Source organism: Mustela nigripes, chromosome 12, assembly GCF_022355385.1.
Source record: "Mustela nigripes isolate SB6536 chromosome 12, MUSNIG.SB6536, whole genome shotgun sequence".
In the NCBI taxonomy this organism is placed as follows: Eukaryota; Metazoa; Chordata; class Mammalia; order Carnivora; family Mustelidae; genus Mustela; species Mustela nigripes.
In genome coordinates, this window is record NC_081568.1 from 47,238,395 (window position 1) to 47,262,705 (window position 24,311).

A 24,311-nucleotide genomic window follows, 5' to 3' on the forward strand; every position below is an offset into this window, starting at 1 on the left:
GGAACAGGACTCTGGGCTTTCACTTGAGGCCTCTGAGGTTCCTTTGAATCACACTATATAAAAGTTTAACTCAAAAATAAAGGATGAATCACAAGGATTGCGGGAGAATGAGGTCAGAGGGAGTATTTTGCATTTTTTTTTTTCTGGGAGAGCAGAACAAGGGCAGAACAAAGGGAAAGGGACAGGCAGACTCCCCATTGAGTGAGGCGTCTGACCCTTGGGGCTCCACTGGAGGACCCCAAGATCATAGCTGGAGCCAAAGTCAGATGCTTAACCAACTGAGCCATCCAGGCACCCCACATTTTTAAGCTAAAAACTGAAGGAGCCATAGTGCTAAACATGGTGGTAACCAATACCATGCCCTAAAAGTTGCCTGGCATCAAAATGTCACTCAGTGTTATTACATATACTCAATATACTTTAAACATACTGGCCCATTATACTGTTACAGGTCAAGTTCACCAAAGTGGCTGTTGGGTAAAATATGACAGCAATTTTTAAAGCACTTTTCTTGAACTAAGAATTCAGCTTTGAGCTCTTGAAGATTTTAGAGAGCCAATGAACTTAAGATCAACGAAGAAATTGATCAAGAAATATACACACTCCTTGAGTAAAGAATCCCAATGATTTGCTGCAGGTTCATATACACAGTATCATCATATCAGCAACACAGAAATACAATTGGCCAGGGAAGTACATTGGACCCCCAAAGTGGTACGGCAGGTCTTCCTTTTATCAAGGTTTATTAACTTAGCTGCTGTCTCACAGCTTGGGTTACTTTTCAGCCAGGAGCAATACCATAACCATTCTCTTCCCATATGGGATGGTAGCATTCCATATTAAAGTTTCTATACTTCTGACACACACAGACATCTGCTAAGTCAATCTAAGCCAGTAGTTTTCAGCCATCACCACACAAAGAAATTTTTTTTTTTTTAAATCTATAGATGTCCTGGCACTTTATTTCATTTGTGTGGGATGTGAGCCAAGCTTTGAACACTCCCCATGTGATTCTGACTCAATTGAAATTTCTCTGCCATGGCCTCAGCCAATTCAAGAGCTCCCCCAAAGCAACCACTCTAATGGACAAAACCACCACCAACTTTACAAACCTCACCCACCAGCTTTTTCTAAATTGTGTCCCTTTCGAACGTAAGTTTTTCTATGTCATTTTTTCCCTCAAAATGAGAACACCCACAGTAATCTTAGGTATTGGTGTTAGCGGGAATATGCTCAGGCTGGTGTTAACCCTCGTCTCTTTGAGATACCACATATATTACTGGTTTTTATGATGTTTTGAAGGTCGCTCCCTAAAGTAACAAAAGCCATTGTCTCCATTCTCCGAGGATGGGAGCAAAATATGATCTAAAAGCTTGTCTAGGTTTGGAAGTGATTAATGTAGATTCTTATGATGAAGGAAATGAAAACGAGAAATCTGGATAAGTAATCACTGTTTCCACAAAAACAATTTCAACAAAATATGAGCTTGAAACGGAGAGAACAAACTGATAATGCCAACAGCAAATAAATTATTCTCTGAGTTTTAAAAGCAGACATTGTGATAGCATTTAAAGTTTTGTGGGGTTTTTTGATTCATGACACTTCTGAGCGTAACCAAGGAAGAAAGGGACACAGTTGCTGCGCCATGCTTTACAGGTACTTGAAATGGAATTTGAGTAGAGAAGGAAAGGTTACAAATAAATGTAGAAATGTGCCAGGAAATGATGGTTCAATAAAGAAAACATTTCTCCAGGGCTTCATAAACCTAGGAGACACAACCACATTTCTGGTTGTCATGTTACCTGGGCCACACAAGCACTGTGAAACCACCTCAAAAGGGCAACAGAGTGTGGGCACTTTGGAATTCTGGTCCGGAATTTGCTTCACCTCTGGCTATAGAAAGAGAATATTTCAGAGGAAATGTTCACTATGATTGGATGCCACCATCGTTACTTGGTGGAGACAGCTAGTTCTTGCCATGCACCTGCCTAATCTCACCAGTCAAAACAAGTCCACAGACTCTGACTAGGTTTTCAAATATGTCTTTTGCATTGTGGACAGAATCATTAACTCAGCACTACAGAAATACACTGCAAACAATGACCAAACATACCTCCCATTTCTCCGTCTCCTAGCCCTGCAAGTCCACATTTCCACTTCAAATCTCCAACCCCCCAATTCAACATGTCTTTGAGCCACTGCATCATCAAATCCAAGTCACTGTCTTCTCCCACCTGGATAACTCCTGTCTGCTCTCTTTCCATTTTCTTGCCCCCTCTACCCCACTTATATCCACTCGGTAGCCATATATATAAACAGTTAAAAAAAAATTGTGTGTGTGTGTGTAGTATTAGGGTTCTCTAAATAAACAGAATCATGAGGAAAAACATGTCCTATATTATATCCTATATATTTGATATATTTAAAAAAATTGGCTTGCACGATTAAGGAAGCTGAGAAGTTCCAAGACCTGCAGTTAGCAAGTTGGTGACTCAAGACAGTCCATGGTATAAATTCCAGTCGGAGAGCAGGAAAATTTTCTCTTGTTCCATTCAGGTCTTCAGCTGATTAGATGAGGCCCACCCACCTTAGGGAGGGTAGTCTCAGTCTACTGATTTAAATATTAATCACATCCATTAACACCCTTACAGACTCAGAATAATGTTTGACAATTGTCTGGGTATGCCACAGCCCAGTCAAGCTGAGTGCAAAATTAACCATCACTGTCATTGTTGCAGCATGAACATTTGATCATGTTGTCCATGATCACCCCTACACCACCAACCATGTTCTCCCCTACACCACCTCTCCACTTTAAATCCTTCATCTCACCATGTTCTGCAAGGTCCTGCCTGACTTACCTCCCCCTATTAATACCACATTCTCTATCAGTCTTCTTAGAATTTCTCTTCACTTAAAAAATCTATTCTGTCCTTAAAGTCTTTAGGCATGTGGCTCCCTCTGCTTGACACATTCATCTCTCACCAGGCTAACCCCTTCTCATCCTTCAGGTGTCAGCATAAGGCTTCCTAGGCTCAAGCTCTTCCAGGACCTGGTCCGCAGCTATAAGGTCCTTATAACTTCTCCATCAAGGACTCTTCACCGCCATAAACAAGTTGCTTAATGTTTCTAACTCTCTGTAGCACATAAACCCACTAGGGTAAGGATTAGGGCTATCTTGTTTACAACTGTGACCCCAGCATTTTGCATGTACTAGGAATTCAATAAATGTTTGTTAACTAAATAAGTGAGTCAGTTCTTCATGGACCTTGGAGACCAGCCCCAGACACTACCAGTCTGGGATATAGGTCACTTCACTGTGTCCCTTAGGCCTAGAGTAATAAATGTTTATTAAATATGTCACACACTCTACACTAGAAAAGAGGGACTGATTCAAAAGAATGTTTTTGTGATGGGCTGACTTGCCTTTTAGAGAAGCAAACTTCAAAACAGTTTTGCTCTAAAGGACAAAATATCACTGCTTTTCCGAGAGAAATGGCCTTCAAATGAGAATATCCAATCCATTTCTTAAATCTGCAGAGCAGAACCCTGGAATATTCTGCCTAGATTTTTCAACTCGGGATTTAAAGACAGAGCTATCTCTAAAATTCAACAGCTTCATTGGTAAAACTTAAATACCAACTGCAGACATGAGGGGCTTGAATTCAAAGTAACTCACTCAACTTAACAGTAGAGCCAATATAATTAGAAAAGCCCACATTTCTCACTTTTTATAGGTGCCTATTTTATTTCTACTAGTTTCTGTACTGGAAATTAATTCCACTGAGTACAGTATGTTCAAATCAAAGCAGCCATTTAAAATGGTATGATGAGGGGCACCTGAGTGGCTCAGTAGGTTAAAGCCTCTGCCTTTGGCTCAGGTCATGATCCCAGGGTCCTGGGATCAAGCCCCACACTGGGCTCTCTGCTCAGCGGGGAGCCTGATTCCCTTCCTCTCTCTCTCTGTCTGCCTCCCTGCCAACTTGTGATTTATGTCAAATAAATAAATAAAATCTTTAAAAAAAATAAAATTGTATGATGTGGGATGGATTTATATTGTGCCGATTCAGCTAAGTTAGATCTATGTTTCCTGGATTTCCCTGCACTGAGTTAGCATGGCTGTGTGAGGCTTGGGGGGTGGGAGGTATAGCAGGTATCTTCCTTTTATCCTGGAAAGTCAGTACAGGGCACCATGCACTGTGGGAGGTCACCTGCCAGCTCACCCTCTTAGTGTGAGGCAGCAGCCAATTCTTTAACCCCCTCCAACTCACGTACCAGCTCCATGCTTTGCTTTATAAAGAAGGGCAGCAACTTTTCTACCACCGAATCAGAACCTTTGAACTGCTACCTGGGACAGTGTCTTAACACTTCTTCCTGGTGGGTTCCAGCTCATCCTCTCCCCCACTTCACATCCATCTTCCCTTCCTGACTGTCTGCTCTGTTGACTTCAGACCCAGGATCAGACACTAAGTCACGTTAAGTTCCTATAATGTACCGATATATATATATATATTTTATTCACAGAGGTTCTCTTTCTCTGATTGAACTCTGATCAATAAACTTCTAGACGGTTTTCTAGCAAACTGGCAACCCTTAGACCAGATCCAGCTCTTAAAAAGTTGGCACATTCATGGTATAAAATAGTAATAAGCTACCAAGTTTTAAAGTTGAGGTGATTTCACTCTACAGTTTGAATTTCCATCTTCTTTTGAAAAAAATCAGACACTCGGAGCTTTGGTGTGACAGAATGGTAGTCTACGTACCCTGAGCAGCCCATCCACTGAAAACAACTGAAACTACAACAGAAAAATATCTTTAAAATATTTTAAGTGTGTTGAGCTGGAAATTGCGATTTTCCAGAGTCCAAGAACTAAAATAGGATGGGAACCTAGAGAAATAATCTGAACATCGAGCCCAGCTATAACTTTACAGATTTTGCTACACTACATGAAATTCAGCTACAGTTTTAATGGAAGCAAAATACGTCTCAGGGCCCACCTGAAGTGGGTAGTCTCATTAGAGACCCCACAGTGAAACTTGGACCCCAGTGTACCAAACCCTCAGTGTAATAGAATTCAACCCATGTAGTCTTCACTCTAACCCTTCCACCCAGAAGACTGCAAGGGAAGTTACGTATTTTGAATCTCAGCATTGAAAGGAAGGGAAAGAAAACACTGCTCCAAATTTTAGTAACTCCAAATTGGCCCTTACTCTGATTTATAATCTGAATGTGTATTACCAGGGTGGTTATAAAACCTCAAGCAAAGAAACTGGTTTACAGTGGGCCCAAGCTGATGGTGGTACCAATGACTGATGGAAACAAATGCAAATCCTCTCTAGAGAAAAGCATCCTAAATACAGGTCTCAAGTACTTTCTGAGGATTAAGAAAAATACGAGCCCGCAGTTGAAAAATATGAAATACTCAAATAAGGCACCATGAGCAGGAAAAGCAAGCAGGGAAAAAAGGCAGCCAATGTAAACCAATGGAAGCTTCCAATAGAAGACGTATCAGAGAAAGATATAAAATAAGTATGTTAACTGTGAGTGAAGAAACAAAAGACTGAATTGAAAAAGTAAAATATAAAGAGAAGAATGACAGATAAATAAGAAAATGAAACAATTTTCAGAAATGAAAATATAGTCTCAAAAAATAAAACTCTAATGGATACAAAGAGAAATAGATGAAAAATGAGACATGAAAATATATCTGAAAATTACCCCCAAACAGGGAGGCATATATTACAGGAATGCTCTAGTAAGAACGTCTAATTCAAGTTTCAGGATGAGAAGAGTAAGAGAATGGAACAAAAACAATTTAATATAAGCCGAGTATTGTCCAGAAGTGATGAAAGACACAAAATTACAAATTTAGAGTGAGTTCCCTCTCCCCCCAAAAATCAGGTAGAATAAAATGAAATAGACACATCAGAATAACATACCAGAGTACTAAAGATAAAAAGCAGGAGAGAAAAAAATCAGATAGAAGTTGTAGAATTAAAATTAGACTGACAGCTGACTTCATTATTAACCACAACCATGAAAACAAGAATACAAAGGAGTATCTCCAATTTCCCAGAGAAAATAACTAGTTGTGCATCTAGCCAAAATACCTCCCACAAGGGAGGGCACAAAAATTAAATATTTATTCCAGAAAAAACACAAAATTGAAGATTTTCCCCAGCAGACCCTCACCAGAGGAAAATAGCAAGGTTTTTTTTTTTTTTTTAAATGTTAAAAACAAAGGCAGTTATCATATGATCCCACTCATATGTGGAATTTAAGAAACAACACAGAGGATCAGAGGAAAGGGAGGGAAAAATAAAACTAATAATAAGACTAAACAGATAAACCTTAAGACACTTTTAATCATAGGAAAGAAATAGGGGTAGGTAACTGGGTGATGGATATTAAAGAGGGCATGTGATATAATAAGCACTGGGTATTATGGAAGACTGATGAATCACTGAACTCTACCTCTGAAACTAATAATACACTATATGTTAATTAATTGAATTTAAATAAAAAAGAACTTCAATCATGCAAAAAAGTTGAGAGATTAGTAAATGAATCCTCATTTACTCTTAGCTCAGATTTAACAATAATCAGTTAAGTTCATACATTGTAATATATTAATTATGCAATATTTTTATGTCTAAAACAAAAAAAGGAGATTTTAAGATGACAAAATAAATGAAGAAAATACAAAATACATGGACATGTAAATGAACATTGTATCAACAGTAATCTTGATGGATTAAAGAATACAAACCAAAATATATAACAATAGGACATAAATCAAGAATAGTGAATTTGGGCTACTAGATTAAAAAAGAAAATCCATTAAAGATTCAATATTATTAAGATATCAACTCTCCCCAAAATTGATTTATGGGTTCACAGTCCCAATCAAAATCCTAGCAGGCTTTAAAGATCCATATGGAATAGGAAAGAATATAGAATAGCCAAAAGAATCCGTTTTCCTTTTACAAAAGTTAAAGGACTGACACTGCCTGATTTTAAGACTTATTATAAAGTTATGATAATCAAGACAATTCGATATTAGCAGGAGCATAGATAAATAGAATAGAATAGACTTTAGAAATAGATCTACAAATAGATGATAAATGGACTTTCTTTTTTTAGTGTCTTTTTTTTTAAGATTTTATTTATTTATTTGACAGACAGAGATCACAAGTAGGCAGAGAGACAATCAGAGAGAGGGAGGAAGCAGGCTCCCTGCCGAGCAAAGAGCCCAATGTGGGGCTCCATCCGAGGACCCCGAGATCATGACCTGAGCCGAAGGTAGAGGCTTTAACCCACTGAGCCACCCAGGCGCCCAGTGGACTTACAACCAAAGGACCAGTGCTCTTCAATGGGGAAAGGGTTATCTTTTCAATAAATGGTGTTGCAGCAATTGGATAAATCCATTGGGAAAGAGAGAACCTCAATACTATTCTTAAAAACTAATTCAAGATGTAGCATAAATCTAATATAAAAGCTAAAACTATAAAGCTTCTGGAAGAAAACATAAGAGGCTATCTTTGTGACCTGGGGTAAGTGTTGGTTTATGACAGATGTCACAAAAAATACTAAATATAAATTCATCAAGAGTCATTGTTTAAGAAAGGGAGGGGGAGGAGGAAAAGGAGAGAAAAGAAAAGCCTAGTCATGGAGTGGGAGAAAAAACTTTGATATATACTATATACCCACCTGAAAAAGAATTTTTACATGAAATACATAGCAAATCAATAAAAATACAAATAATCCAACTGCAAAAAAATTAGGCTTAGGATTTAAACAGAGCCCTCCCAAAAGAACATCTTTGGGGCACCTGGGTGTCCCAGTCAGTTAGGCTTCTGCTTTAGCTCAGGTATTGATCTCAGGGTCCTGGGATAGAGCCCCCATCGAGCTCCCTGCTTAATGGGGAGTCTGCTTCTGCCTCTGCCCCTCACCCCGTGATCTCTCTCTCTGGCACGCTCTCTCTCTCAAATAAATAAAAATCTTAAAAAAAAAAAAAAAAAAAACTTTGAATAGCCAATAAGCACATGAAAAGCTGCCTAACATGATTAGTTATCAGAAAAATGGAAACCATAGTAAAGAACCATTTTCAAGCCATCAGAATAGTTTTACTTTACGTAGTTTTACTTGCTTACTAAAAAGTACTTTTTACAAAGTAACGAAAGTTTTACTTTACTACAGCCGTTGATTGTAGGAATGTAAAATAGTGCAACTGTCTTGGAAAAGGGTTTTGACAGTTTCTTACTGTATTTTTCTACTGCTACATAGCCTATTACCCTAAAACTTAAAAGCTTAAAGCAACAGACATTTATTAGCTCATAGTTTCTGTGGATCAGAAATCTGATTGCAACTTAGTGATGATGCCTCTGACTCAAGATTCATGTGAGGCTGCAATTAAACTGTTGCTTCAGAGCTGTATCTCTTTGAATACTTGACTTTGGGACAATCCATTTCCAAACACACTCCTGTGGCTGTTGGCAAGATTAATTTTCCTGTAGACTGTGAGACTGAGGTTCTTGATTCCTCATAAGCTAATGGGCTTCCTTAGGTTCTTAGGTATCTTCATCGGACAGCTCTCAAGATGGCAGCTTGTATCCCTCAGAGTGGTGGGGGCAGTGGGGAGAAGAGAGCACAAACCCAAATGGAAGTCATAGCCTCTTTATAACCTAATCTCATAACATGTCATCACTTTTCATAGCCTACTTATGTAGAAGCAAGTCACTACAACCAGTTCATCCTAAGGAGAAAATCACATAAGGGCATAAGTATCAAGAGGCAAGGATCATGAGGGGCCATCTTAGATGGCCTTTACAAACTTCTTAAACACACACCTATCCTATAACCTAGTTATTCCACTCATAGCTACTGAAGAGAAAGGAAATCTTTATTCTCAAAGAGATCTGTATGATAATGTTCATGGTGGTCTGTGCAAAAGTGCCCCAAACTGGAAACAACCAAATATTGACTAATAGGAGACTGGATAAAGGTACAGACTTTCAGCTATAAGCTGTAATTTCAATAAGATGAGTAAGTTTTAGAGATATAATATACAGCATGGTGACTATATAATAATGTATTGTATACTTGAAATCTGCCCTGAGAGTACATCCTAAATGTTCTTAGAACAGTAGGGGAAAAGGGAAATATGTAGTTGATGGATATGTTAATTAACTTAACTGGGGGATTTATTTTGTAAAGTATATGTGTATCAAAATGTCATGTAAAGAACTACAAAAACAACCAGAGAACAATTAACAAAACAGTAATAAGTACATACCTATTAATAATTACTTTAAATGGTCTAAATGCTACAATCAAAGGACAGAGTGGTACAATGAATACAAAATTAAGACCCATCTATTTACTGCCCACAAGAGACTCACTTTAGATGTAAAGACACATACAGATTGTAAATCAAAGACTGGAAAAATATAGTCCATGCAAATTGAAATTAAAACAAAGAAGCCAAGGTAGCAGTATTTATATCAGACAAAATAGACTTTAAAACAAAGACTGCAACAAAAGACAAAGAAGGGCGTTACATAATTAAAAAGGGGTCAATCCAAAAATAAAATATAACAATTATAAATATCTATACATCCAACATAGGAGCACCTAAATATATAAGCAAATATTAACAGAAACAAAGGGAGAAATAGATAGTAATACAATAATAGTAGGGCACTTTAATGCCCCCACTTACATCAGTGGATAAATCATGCAGGCAGAAAATCAAGAAAGAAGCAGTGTCTTTGAATGACATATTAGATCAGATGGGCTTAACAGCTATATACAGAACATCCCATCCAAAAACAACAGAATATACATTTCTTTTCAAGTGCACATAAAATATTCTCCAAGACAGATCACATGTTAGGACACAAAACAAGTCTTCATAAGTTTAAGATTCATTGAAATCATAGCATTCATCTTTTTTTTAAATCACAATTTCTAATATAAAACTAGAAATCAATCACCACAAAAAAAAAAAAAATCTTGAAAAAAACACAAACATACATAAGCTAAACAACATGCTACCACACAGCCAGTGGATCAATGAAGAAATCAAAGAGGAAATCAAAAACATATGGAGACAAATGAAAATGAAAACACAATGCTCCAAAATCTTTGGAACACAGCAGAAGTTCTAAGTAGGCAATTTATAGTGATACAAGCCTACCTCAAGAAATAAGAAAAGTCTCAAACAATTTAACCCTACACCTAAAGGATTTAGAAAAAAGAACAAAGCTCAAGGTTAATAGAAGGAAGGAAATAATAGAGCAGAAATAAATGAAATAAAGACTGAAAAAAATAATCAAAATTGATAAACCTTTAGCCAAAATCATCAAGAAAAAAAAAGGGCACAACCGAAATCAGAAATGAAACAGAAGTAACAACCAACAACCACAGAAATACACGGGATTATGAGACCACCATGAAAAATCATATGCCAACAAAGTGGACAACCTGGAAAACATGGATAAATTGCTAGAAAAATATAACCTTCCAGAACTGTATCAGGAAGAAAATAGAAAATCTGAATAAAACGAAATTCTATCAATAATCAAAAAACTCCCAATGAGCCAAAGTCCAGAACTCAGTGAATACACAAGGTGAATTCTATGAAGCATTTAAAGAAAAGTTAATACCCATTCTCCTCAAACTATTAAAAAAACAGAAGAGGAAGGAAAGCTCCCAAATATACTTTTAAAGGCAAACATTACCTTGAATACCACAACCAAAGATGCTACAAAAAAAAAAACAAAACAGAAACAAACCAAAAAACTATAGGCCAATACCCCAATGAACAGAGACGCAAAAATCCTGAACAAGATATTAGCAAACCACATTCAATAGTACACCAAAAGGATAACTCATCATGATCGATTGAGTTTTATTTCTGCGGATGCAAGGACAATTCAGTATTCATAAATCAGTCAATGCGATACACCACATCAATAAAATAAAAAGTAAAACTCATCTTATCCTAATAGATGGAGAAAAACCTGTGACAAAATTGAATGTCCATGATAAAAACTCTCAATGAAGTGATTTTAGAGGGAACATATTTCAGCATAATAAAGGCCATATATTAAATACCCACAGCTAATACTGTCCTCAATGGTGAACAACTGAGAGCATTTCCTCTAAGATCAGGAAGAAAACAAAGATGTCCACTCTCACCACTTTCATTGAACATAGTAATAGAAGTTCTAGCCACAGTGGTCAGATAAGAAGAAGAAGTGAAATGCATTCATACTGTTAAAAAATATTTATTATTTGCAAATGACATGAAACTGTACATAGAAAACCCTAAAGACTCTACCAAAAAACTATCAGAGGCACAAAACAGATTATCAATAAAGTTTCAGGATACAAAATTAATATACAGGAATCTAGTGCATTTCTGTACCCTAAAAATAGAAATGAAGAAAACAATTCCATTTACAATTGTGCCAAAAAAATATATATAAGAATCAACAAAGGAGGTGAAAACTATACTCTAAATACTATAAAACACTGATAAAAGAAATCAAACATGACACAAAGAGAAAGACATACTATGCTCATGGATTCAAAGAATTCATATTGTTAAAATGTCTCTACTACCCAAAGTAATCTACAGGTTTGGTGTGGTCTGTTTGAAAATACCAACAGCATTTTTTTCAGAACTAAAAGAAATAATTTTAAAATTTGTATGGAATCACAAAAGACCCTAAATACTCAAACCAATCTTAAGAACAACATAGCTGTAAGTATTGTAATTCCAAATTTCAAGAAATACTACAAAGCTGTAGTATTCAAAGCAGTATGGTATTGGCACAAAAATAGACACATAAATCAATGGAACAGAATAAAGAGCCCAGAAATAAACCCATATTTACATGGTAAATTAATCTATGACAAAGGAGACAAGAATATACAATGGGGAAAAGACAGACTCTTTAACAAATGGTGCTGCGGAAACTGGACAGTTTCATGCACATTAATGAACTAAACCACTTTCTTACAGCATACACAAAAATAAAATGGACTGAAGCCCTAAATGTGAGATATAAAACCATAAAAATTCTAGAAGAAGACATAAGCAATAATTTTCTTGAAATCAGCTTTACCAACATTTTTCTAGCTATGTCTCCTCAATGCCAAAGAAACAAAAGCAAAAATAAACTGTTGGGACTATGTTAAACTAAAAAGCTTTTGTACAGAGGTAACCATCAACAAAATGAAAAGGCAACTTATTGAGTGGGAGAAGATATTTGCAAATGATACGTCTGATAAGAGGTTAATATCTAAATATATAAATAACTTAATTCAATACCAAAACAAAACAAAATAATCCAATTTAAAAAATGAGAAGAGTACCTGAATAAACAGTATTCCAAAGAAGACATACAGATGGTCAACAGTCATGTGAGAAATATTCACATGACTAATCAATGCAAATCGAAAGCATAATGAGATATTGCTTTATACCTATCAAAATGCTAGAATAAAAAGACAAGAAATAACAACTGTTGGCAGAATGTGGAGAAAAAGCTAAGACATTCATGAAGACCAAGATAAGAGGACTTGCCTTATGAGATAGAGGACTTTAAAAGTCTTTGAAAACTGTAATAAGGAAGATAAAATAACTAATTATTGTCACAGGGTTATACAAATAGAATAGTGAAACAGACTAGAAAACCACCAAAGAGACCCATAGGTATATGGCGATGCCATACGACAGAGCCAAATAAGATCTTTTCAATGTATCTTGAGATCATGGATCTGCATCTGTTTCAACCCCAACCTCAGACCATACACAAAAAGTAATAGCTGATGAATCAGAGACTTAATGAAAAAGCAAAACCTGAATGTGAAAACAGCATATTAGATCTTTATGGCCTCAGTGTATGGAAGGATTGCTCAAACAAGACTCAGAAAACACAAACCCTAGAGAAAAGATTATAAATTTATCATTAAAATGCAAAACTTCCTTCTTAAAAACATGCTAAGCACAGAGTGAAATAACACAACCACAGACTCAAAAAAGAAATTCTAAGTACATAGAACCGCTAAATAATTATTTTTCAGAATATAAAGTATTATTAAAATTCACACATGCAGAATAACAACAATAAAAACAATTAAAATGGACAAAAGACATTTCACTAAAGGAGAATCCCAAATGATTTACAGACAAATGAAAAGATGCTTAACTCCATTACTAATCTGGGAAATGCAAATTTTAAAAAGACAATAGCATCCCATTTCACACTCATGTCACACTAAAACATTATCAAATGCTAGCAAGAGAGTAGAATATCCAGAACTCTATATACTACTAGTAGGAACTATATACACTACACTGGTGTACACAGCTTACATCTAATAAAGCCATAGTTATGCATACTCTAGGAGCCAGCAATCCCACTCCACATTTTCCTAAAGAAAATTACACATGGGCACCAGGAACCACATACAGAATATGCATAGATGCACTGTTTGTAGAAACAAAAACCTGGAAGCAACCCACATGTCCAACAGAGGGATGGACAAATCACAATAGAGAATGCCAAGGAGACTGAATACATTACAGCTATGTGCTACCACATGGAGGCATCTCAGGAATCCAATGTTGAGGGCAGAAAAGTCACTGGAGAATACGTAAGTGGAATTGCTCTACGTCAAGTTCAAAAACACACGGTGGTAAACAATGCGTTGTATAAAGAGGCAAGCCTATAGTGATATTATAACAGGAAGCAAGAAAACAGAAACACAAAATTCATAATATTAGTAACTCTGGAGAAAAGGAAGTGGTAGGAAGAGGAAAAAGAGCTCCAATGATGACCAAGGTCATCAGTAACCTGCCGAATTTAGAATGGAAGCGGCCCCCTGTAGAAAGCCTTTCCATCACCTGCCATACATTGTTGTCCAGAGACTTGTTTTCCTCACAGCTTCCGTATGGGTCTCTAATTTATAGCACCTGTCTCGTCTTTGTGGGCACCTCAGCTCATGACCTTTGCTTTAAAGCAATGGTTCTCAAAGTCTGGTTTCAGAACAAGCATCTTCAACCTGCCACACCTGCAGGTGTTTAGACCCCTCTCTAGACCTCTGATAGCCAAACTCTGGGGGTGGAGGCCTGCAGTCTGTGTTTTAACAAGCCCTCTGGGGGATTCTGATACTCAATTTGAGAACTCTTGCCCAGTCCCGGGACCACCCTGCCTGGCTAAAGTTCTATTTTGTGTCTTTTTCGGTCCTGCCATAAGAGGGAAGCACTTTCTTCTAATGGAAGCGGTAGTCCTTTCCAAGACCCAGCAGGACCCTCATGGGCCCCGATCAGAAGGGAGCCTCCTCCCATTTTTTTTCTTGCTCAAGGCCATTTTAGCCATGGTGCTGAGACTGGTTATCTAGGGTCAGAAGTTGACATCACAAGCTCCATGCAGGCCCCACAGGGCTCTTGTAGGATCTTTTTTCCCCACAATGGAAATATTAACATTAACTAATAAGGAGTATCTATCTTAATAAACTATTACGTCTACCTAACAGCCAAGGACGTTTAAGGTAGGCTGGAAAACAGAATGCAGTTACCTTTTTGCCTCCCCTTCCAGAACACTGTCATTTCTCCCTTACTGTAGCTTTTACAGTAGGAGACAATTTCAGAGAAGCTCTCTTTCTCGGCTCCCTAGTACTTCCAAGGCTGAGAGAGGGAAAAAGACTGAGGCCCCTTCTCTGTCCCAGGAGCCCTCCTGCTGATCTCAGAGTCCGCAGGAAGTGAACAAGAGTAAAATGAATTCTAATGCCCATCTAAAATGCCGGTGCTTCATCTGATAAAGTTCTCCTAGCTCCATTTTTTTTTCTATGTCAAGCTCTTTTTAACCCCAGCTATCTTTTTGTATGAATCATTCCATTTGAGTGCTACATACCAAATATGAACACATGCACCCTCTCCTGAATTTGATGTCACTGATGTCAGTTTAAGGTTTGAGAAATAGTGCATACTGGAAAGTCTGCGTCACTGAGCCTTACATAGGACCGTCACCCTACCCTTACTGACAGATACTGGTTTTGGAAATATAGGCACTAATTCCATGAAAAGGTGGCCTTTTCCTGATAGTCAGGAAAGAAGTCCAATTTTTCTGGAAGTGATAAGTTACAGTGGACAATATACTGGCTAAACCTGGGTTTGAATCTTGCCTCTGCCCTTTCAGTCTCCTACCTCTGTGTCCTTGTGGGCACAATCAAGACGAAGAGTACCGAAGTCAGAAGATTTTTGTGAGGAATAAGTGAGATAATACATATAAAGCTCCTGGCACGGTGTGTGTCACCTACTGAGAAGAGAAGGGACATATTCCCAATGTACTTCAGGAAACAGACCCATGTGTGAAGTACACTGGCAAAAAGGAAGGAGACATGAAATGTGGGAGACACTCAAATAGTCCAGGTTAGAGATGAGTTAGTACACTGAGTAGGGAGAAGTTGTAAGTTAACTGGTCAAGTAAGAGAGGAAAAAAGGAAGAAGGTGAGAGAGAAGGTGGCGTGAGGACTGTCACCTGGGGAGGGTGGATGACAGGAGTGCCATTGAGAAAGAGGATGAACATAAAATCTTAAAAAATGAAACGGGGGGTGGTGTGTGCCTGGGTGGCTCTGTCATTAGGCGTCTGCCTTTGGCTCAGGTCTTGGTCTAAGGGTCTTGGAATCAGACTCCCTGCTCAGCAGGAAGCCCGTTTTCCCTCTCCCACTCCTCCTGCTTGTGTTCCCTCTCTTGCTGTGTCTCTCTCTGTCAAGGAAATAAATAAAATCTTAAAAAAAAAAAAAGGAGGGGGAACAAAGTTGGAGCGGAGGAGAAATATTACCGGAAGGGAAACTTACACCATTAAGGGCAAGGTATCAACATGAGTAAAAACCGAAGATATTAGAAAATGCAGGATAAACTGTGTAAGCCAGCCAGACTTTATGGGAGAGAAACAAAGAAAATAACACAAAAGCACCCTCATGTTTCAAAAGTGAGAGGATCACGAGCAGAGGAGGAGTTGAACTGAGTTGGATGAAGGTCCGAAGCAAGACTATGCCTCACAGACGTCACTCCCTCTTGCTCCGGTGTCAAGACCCCCCTCCCCCATGTGTGCTGATGTTAGAGGCAGAACCACCCCAGCTCAGCACCCACTTGGTGAAGGTCCTGTGAGGAGCCAGTAGGGACAGGGGGATTTTGGCCATCACAAAGGGTGAGGTCAGAAAGGAAAGAATGAGTTCAGCAGAAGCTCAAGCCAATCTTTCACCAGGGCTCTAGACCTCTCATTCCTCTTTAGGACTCTGGTTGAGTCACTGCAGGGGAAATGCAAACACAATGGAGAAGTGTGGAAGAACTGTCTCTTGGCACCTGTGGGATGGCACCTAGGATCACTCAGTGGTGGTGTCCCTACTGGTCAGCTCATTCTTTCTGCCACTTACTGAAACCCTAGAGGGTTGGCAAGGAGTGGTGGGAGCAGAATGGAGAGCCAGCAGTTGGCAGAGAGGACGTTGTTCCTCGTTAACATGTTCTAACCATCCGGAAGTTGGGGACCCGGAAATAAAACACAGGAAACTCATTAGAATCAGAGCTGTTTGAGAGTCATGCTGAGGTCTGAGCTTCCTAAGTTAGGATACCTTCTTTGTGAACAGAGAAGGGGATCCTTGTCCACTGCTGTTTGACAATAGTATTAAAATCTAGACTATTCAGGGGATGGTTAATGTTTTTCACATAAATGGATTAGGCAAGGATCTTTCTAAGGAGTATTAGCCTGTTTCGCTATCATAATTAACATGGAGTGTAGCTGATTCACCTTCTCTCCTTTCTTTTTTAATGACATATAAGAAAATCCACTCTAAGGGGGTACAGTTATGTGAGTTTTCACAAACAGAGAGGGCCCTGTAACCGGCACTGCAGTCAAGATACACAACAGTCATATGATCAAAACCTCTCCTCATGCTGCCCCTTTGTCCTCAAATTCCTTACCCTCTCCTCCCCCTCACAACCTATGCTCTTCTCCTTCTTCTTTTGACTACCCGTTGAGTAAGGCCTGAAATTTCTTTATGATTTGCTGGTATAATAACACCAACAGCAGTCATGGCAATAGTTAATACATATAATGCATTTCCAATGTGCCAAGCACCATTTGAGACACTTGATAGATGAGAAAACTGAGCCTTTGAGAACTTCTAGAAAAGGAAGAAGAGTCTTGTCAGGGTCACAGTGTGGCAGCCCCAGTGCTTACATTAGGCCTAACTCCTAGGTCCCTTTTTTAAACTCTGTCTAATTCTCCTTCTTTCTTTGAAGTAGAAGGAATATCTACCAATTTGAGAAAGCACAGTTGAGACCCAAGATCGCTTTACTCTAAAAATAAACAAAACTTACATAAGAATTTGGTTAATTATACCGATAGAGAAATAATTGAGTTGGTGTAAGAGAAAATGAAGCCAAGATCCTAGAAGACCTTCCCGGCAATCTTTTCAACATGCAATGAAGATAAAGCCCAGATAGGTAACTTCTTCCCCGATCAACTTGACCGGGTTTGTAAAGCAAAGCTGGAAAGCTTTCCTGATCAAATACTGAAATGCCATTTTGGGTCAATGCTCTGAGCAGCAACTTCCTCTCAAATTTACCAAAAGAAAAAGAAAAAAAAAAAGTGAACTGGGGTTTTTAATCTTCATCTTGTGGGTATTTCAGGTTGGAGTCCCCGACCCGGTCTCTGGTGATGGAGGCCCCCAAAGGAGTGGAAATTAATGCAGAAGCCGGCAATATGGAAGCCACCTGCAGAACCGAGCTGAGGTTGGAGTCCAAAGACGGAGAGGTAGGGGCGAGACGGATGCAGGTCCGGAGAGACACAGAGCCAACGAGCCAACCTTCCCCACAACTTTCCCAGACTCCCTTAGCATGGAAGTTGATCCTACCTTTCTCACAGGAGGAGCCAATCAGAAGGTTTCATGACTGGAGCAGATATGTTAAACAGCACAGTTGTAAGCCTAACCCACTACATGTAAGAGTGAGGACTCAGTATTTGTGAAGTGCTGAGGTAATAGCGTAAACTACCAGGACAGAATGACGCACTTGGCTATGGAAATGAATGCGGTTTCTGAATTCTCCTTCTCTCACCCAAAAGCAAGATTTAGGTAACCAGCCTAATGAAGCTGTATGTCGCATGTATCTGGCTCAAGCTGAACGTGATTTGCTTGTAGTCCTTTTTAAATTTTACCTTGTATGTTTCTACATTGAGAATGGAGAGCAGGAGCCAGTAGCTATCCCCAGTCAGGACAAGGCAAAACTAAAACGGGGTAGGAGTAGGCAACGAGAGGAGGGAGGACTGCTCATATTCCTTCTTCCACCCGATATAATCCCACTTTGGTGCACAGCATAGCTAGCTGCTTACGCTTGTGTAGAAAAGGTCAGCCCAACCCCCAGGAGAAGAGGATTACACTGCGGACTTTTAAAAATGTCTTCATCATGTTCAGAAGTGAGCCTTTCAGTTTAAGGGTTTTAAATGGAGGAAAAAATGGTATATATTTTTTAAAGCAAACCTGTGTTCCACTTTTCATATCTGCTCAGAGGTTATCCATTTCCACCTGCCTGTGTGCACCAAATCCACCTCTTGATTGGTCATTTGCTGTATTTGTTTTAAAGGAGCTAGTCAGATAAAGCATTCACTTATCAAAACAGTCTCTTCAAACAGCCCCAAACTCCAAATCACACACATTTAGAAATAGTGACTACATTACCTATGCAGATTATAGCTCTCAGAATCCAGATTCCGGAGGAACTGATTATAATCTGAACAGTCATTTAAGACTGGAAAGTACTGCATATTCGCAAAGTCTTCCCAGGCACACAGACCTAGCTGAGGGTCTGAAGACCCCAGAGGAAAGATACGGTTAACCCGGCATTTCCAAATTGATTTCACTCTGGGATTCACTTCGTCATCTGCATGATACACCTTTGCACACACTTTTGCTAATATAGACCAGGGCGCCATTGTCTTGGTAGAACGTAAGCTTCTATGAGGGTAGAGATTTTATCTGTCGTGTTCAATGCTGAATTCTCAGTGCCTAGAATATTCATCACATAGTAGGTGCTCATTTAGGTTGAACATTCATCTCCTGTCTCTGAATGTCAAGAGAACAGATGGCAGCTTCTAACTACTCTTTCCTTCCTATTCGCTCTCTTTAGATTAAGTTAGATGCTGCGAAAATCCAACTACCTAGACTGCCTCACGGATCCTACACACCTACAGGAACGAGGCAGAAGGTCTTCGAGATCTGCGTCTGCGCCAATGGGAGATTATTCCTGTCCCAGGCAGGAGCTGGTTCCACTTGTCAGATAAACACAAGTGTCTGCCTTTGAGAGACCATCCATAGTGGACGTTGTCGGCAGCAGAAAGGCCGTTTTTGGCTTTAGACCCTGGCTGCCAGCTATTTTTACTAGAACACAGAAAGCCTATCAAAGACCTTGTGCGTGTGTGTGTGCGTGTGTGCGTGCGTGCGTGCGTGCGTGTGTATGCGTGTGGGTGGATATAAATATATATAAATATATATAAATAAATATATATATCCTCTGTATAAAATGAGGTTTCAGTACAAAAGGAACCATGGGTGACCCTGTGATACACCGTCATTTCCATGTCAACCCCACCACCTACATGATAAGATCAAAAACACTGATGCAGGCCCAACATTCCTCACACCCTTCCAAATCACACAGTATATCAGACACTTAACCGAATATTCACCAACATGTTTGAGGAGCCACGTGTCTTCCCCTTTAGTGTCATTACAGGGCAGTGATGGCGGGAATCTCCAAGTCACACTCGAGCAGTGAGACCCTTGTATTGAAATAGACATTTCGTTTCCATTTTTAGCTTTAGGAAGGCTGGCCCACATCCCCCTTTTCAAGCGAGGGATGGGGCAGTGCCACAGAAGTCAGCTGCAGGAACACAAAAGGGCTGTTCTCCCTTCACGGCCAAATGTACTGGGACTTTTGTAGTTGCATGAATGTGGAGGATGAATTTCAGTGAAGTTTAAACTGCTCACCCAACTCCTGCTAGCCTCCTTCAAATATCACGTATTATCCCACAGTCAAAATAGGAGTTGTAAATCAGCACAAAATAGGATAACAGCTGCTCCTCAGTCGGCTGGAAGCGACTCCGTGGCCTGACAGGCAAAGAATACGTGGGTGGTGTGTCTCTGTTTAAAGGACAAAATGGCTCCAAGTCTGCTTCATTCTCACTTCTGACTTTATCCAGCAGACTCAAGCCCCAAGTGATCGGGTCCATCAAAACCATTAAGAGAGGAACCCCTACCTGAAGAGAAGCCATTGAGGGACAGAAACCTAATTAAGAACAGCATAGAAAACCCAATTAATTTTTCTATGTATCCTGGGATTGGTAGGTAATTTGGAGACTTGCCTTTTCTTTCTAAAGGCATGCACAAACTCTGGCTTCCATCTTCTTCTATATATGTTTGTTGGGCTATTCATACTCCTAAGGTCACCGTTATGTTTTCTCCAAGAATAGTGACCCAAGAATCACAGATCTGAAATGCATGCCCCCAGAAATGGTCACTGGAAATTAATATAAACTGAGTCACACGTCTCTCTCAGGCTCACTGTGTTCCCACGGCCCAGCAGCATCATGACTCGATACGTGGAAGCGGCTCCCCAGTTCCCGCCATCAGCTACCTCTCACCCCTCCACCTTCATCTTCGCGCTCCAGGGTCACCCTGGCCAGCTCTTGTGCTGGGACAGGGGATTACACCATCTCTGTTCAAAGAGGGGGAAATGTGCCTATGCCTTAAGTCAATGCACTCAGCAAGGAGAAGCACATCCTGTTTATCTTGTTGTTACAACTGTAGTTTATTTTGGGTGATTGGAGGGGAATGGTTCAGTCATGAGTGGGCCTCTTAAAAGCTGGTAGACTAACCAAGTGGCTGACAGAAGTGGCCTCTCCGGAGCCCAAATGGAGTCATAACTGGCTTAGACAGTCCCGGACGCCATTTGCCAAGCAGCAGCCCCACGACCCTAAATGAGATTGTATTTGTAGGCCCGAATGACATTTGTGTTTTCTTCAAGGTTTTAATTTTTCTTACTTCACAAGCGGGGGGAGATTTGTCATTGGCAATGAATAACAGATTTGATATTTTTGAGAGGACACTCCAGCATCAGGCTGAGGTTTGCATACAAAGGATATAAAAGTAAGCTGTGTGTTGCTTAGTCACTTAGGAGCGGGTGAGGGCCAAAATGGGGTGGGGGGTCCTAGCCTGACCAGCAGTCCTGCTGGCTTCCAGACCCTATATTCCCTCCAGTCACTCCTCCTCCGTATCCCATGTAGAAGAATTGAGTTGTTCAAGGGCAACAACTGCTACTTAGTTTGTAGCAGTAGAGGCTAAAAAGGAAAACCCTAAGAAGGTGCCAAGTTGCTTTGGATTGGCATTATTTTTATCCTGTAGGATCCGACTGCTAGCATCTGCCTGTATTATATACAGGGTTTTGCCAAATAGGAGAGCCGCCCTCCACCCCCGCTTGGCTACGAGGAACATCTTCCCCATGTCATTCAGACAAACAATAGTAGCAGTAAGGCCCTCTGTAGCTAACACAAAATGTTTTTGAGCAGACAGACCATCTTTGTGTTTTGCCATCCCAAGTACAGAATCTATGGATGACAAGAAAAACAAAAGGTTCCCTAAACCTCTTTCCTCTGATTTTGTTCTTATCATCATAGGAAAATCTGAGATCAGAACCTTGGGGATTTTATGCCAATAAAACATAGTGATGTGATCCTAAAGGGCATCAGATCACAAATAGGAAAAAATAATAATAATAGCAAACCAAGAATGAAATCAAGCACCTATGGGGGACAGACATGATAAAAAAAAATTCTGATTTTCATTTGTACTAAGTGACTACAAAATGCCAGGTAATAGGAAGCCTGGCATGGACTAAATTATGTATTTCAGTTCAGACTACAGAAATCAGTAAAATGCATTCAAAGTTCCTCAATGTACATTTTGTTCTCCCAACTTCCTCCAACTAGAATATTTGTCCATGGTCATAAGAGAAAGTTTTAATTCTGGGGAAAAAAAATCTTCTACATTAAAATCCGATAAACTTTCATTTTAAAAAGTGAGATTCTTTCTAATCTATATATATAATATCTTCTAGACAATCACACTCCAGCATATTAAACAGCAGGTGGCGTGACAAAAGAGTTCAAGTGAATAAATATTATAGAAGTTCTAGTATGCTAATAGTCTTCAGAAGATTTTTTTAAATTAAAAAGTGATCTCCAAGTATGTTTAGCACTCCGTTCTATTCGTTATGTGTTCAACAAGTCTTAAAAGTTCAGTCTTAAACTACTAGCATATGAGAAAGGTTTTCAAAAGCTCTTATGGTGGTGTCTCTGCAGGTGGAAACTTGGTATGAGGCTTTCTAATTGTTCCTTTACCCAAGGGATCGATCTTATAAACTTGAATTGGCTTTAACTTCTTTTAGGTCAGTTTCCTTTGGATGATTTTCATTGTGTATCCACCAACTATAGACCAAAGATTGCTTAAAGTTTAATTCTAGAGCAGGGGTCAGCAAACTGTGGTCTCTAGACCAAACCTGGCTCATCACTAGTCTTTGTAAATAAAGTTTTATTGTAACACAGACAACATCCATTCATTTCCATGTTGTCTGTGGCTGATTTCATTCTATAACAACAGGGTCGGGTAACTGTGCCAGAGACCTCATGGCCTACAAAGCAGAAAATACTATTTGGACCTTTCCAGAAAAGTTTGCTGACCCCAACATAGAGGTCACTTGTGCTAGGTGTTGGACACAGCTGGAAGGAAAGCAAACTCCACAGTAGCATGAGTCACCCTACATTTCTGTGTGTGCTTAGGAATATAAATTCTTGCCTAAAGAAGAAGATTAGCCTTATGTTTTGAGTAACAGTGATCCCCTTGTCTGAGAAATGCAGGTTCACAGGGTTTGTGGGAAAAGGGAGGGTGGAGTCAGGGGAAGACTTCGTGCAAAAGGAAAGCTGTGCTCCTCCAGTAGTTTTTTCCTTAGGACCCTTAATTAGAGAATGGTTCCTTGGGTTGGTATCTTGGAGGGCCAGAAGAAAAGCAGAGGTCCTATGGTTTAAATTTAGAATTTCTAAAGGGACTGTTTTTGCAGTGTCATAGTTTTTCCACCTCACCATCACATATACCAGAAAGATGCTCGTTCTGTGGTCCTCCAGAGAGTATCTTTGACCAAATGTGTCTTGTGAACATCCATCCATTAGTTATTTACACCTCCAGTGCACTCGCCATTCCTGTGTCCCCACCTGGCCTGAAGGGTTGGTGAGACCAATAAATAATATTGGAAGAATAATAAATATGGGGGGAGGAGAAATACTGGAAGCAGCATCTTAAAATATGTAGGAAGAGAAAATATAGTAAACATCTTTCATGAAAGTGTTTAGTGGGGAAACCAAATCAATGCCAGTTTGATTTTGTTTCCAAGGATTTGGGTCTTTTTTGTTTGGTGTAGGAGTGGGAAAAAAAAAAAAAAAAAGACCTATTTTGAATTTTTGAATTCCTACATCTCTGCCTTTATGTCATAAGACAAGTTCCTACCAGAGATCTGTTCCTTCAGTTGACAAATCTACTGCTAAATCCATTCTCATATTACTGAAAAAGCATCGTAATGAATGAATCTTTGTAAGCATGAACGTTCTTGTCAGAAAAGACTTTTTTTTTTTTTTTTTTTTTAATGAAAACAACCAGGAGCATTTACCAGACCCCAATCAACATCACTTAAAAAGCCCTTCTGCATTTTATCTGGATTCAACCAAAAGAGGATTAAATCGGCAACACTGCCCTCCGCAGAAGCAGCTATGTGAGAATATCTTAGAATATCTTGCTTTTGTTGCTTTTAGGCAAAAGGTAGCATGATGTTTGGACAAGATTGGTGAACAGATCCCTGTAAGCTCTTGATCCTTATTTTTTCAGGCTCTGTGAAAGGTGAGAATCTCATTGAAGTTGTAAACAAAACAAGATGGTTCTCTCTCTTTCCCCTGCACCAGGAAATCTTAGGCCGAAAAGGATAATGAAGTACCTCCTAGAATGATACGTTTGCATGGTGGCCCCCTAGCAGGTTGGGGGTTGGGGGGAGTTATAATAAAAGAAACAACCTTAGAAAACAGGCCTTTTATCTCAAAGATAAAAATGTCTCTCTTTCAGTCTTTCATCACTTTTTCCTCAGGGGAAGTTTCCCCCACTTCCACCTTATTTCCATTAAAATCGTCAAAACTACTGC

At 39.3% G+C, this 24,311-nt stretch overlaps 1 protein-coding gene across 2 annotated transcripts in view; it reads left to right on the forward strand.

Annotated features, from left to right (window-relative positions):
* SGCD (sarcoglycan delta) overlaps positions 1-19,535 on the forward strand; it is a 936,356-nt gene extending 916,821 nt beyond the window's left edge. For both annotated transcript variants that reach the window (XM_059416542.1, XM_059416541.1), the window contains 2 exons: positions 17,709-17,832; positions 19,203-19,535. In XM_059416542.1, coding sequence (XP_059272525.1) covers positions 17,709-17,832; positions 19,203-19,376 — 298 coding nt within the window. In that variant the 3' untranslated portion in view covers positions 19,377-19,535. The remainder of the gene's footprint in view (positions 1-17,708; positions 17,833-19,202) is intronic.
* The last annotated feature ends 4,776 nt before the right edge of the window (positions 19,536-24,311 follow it).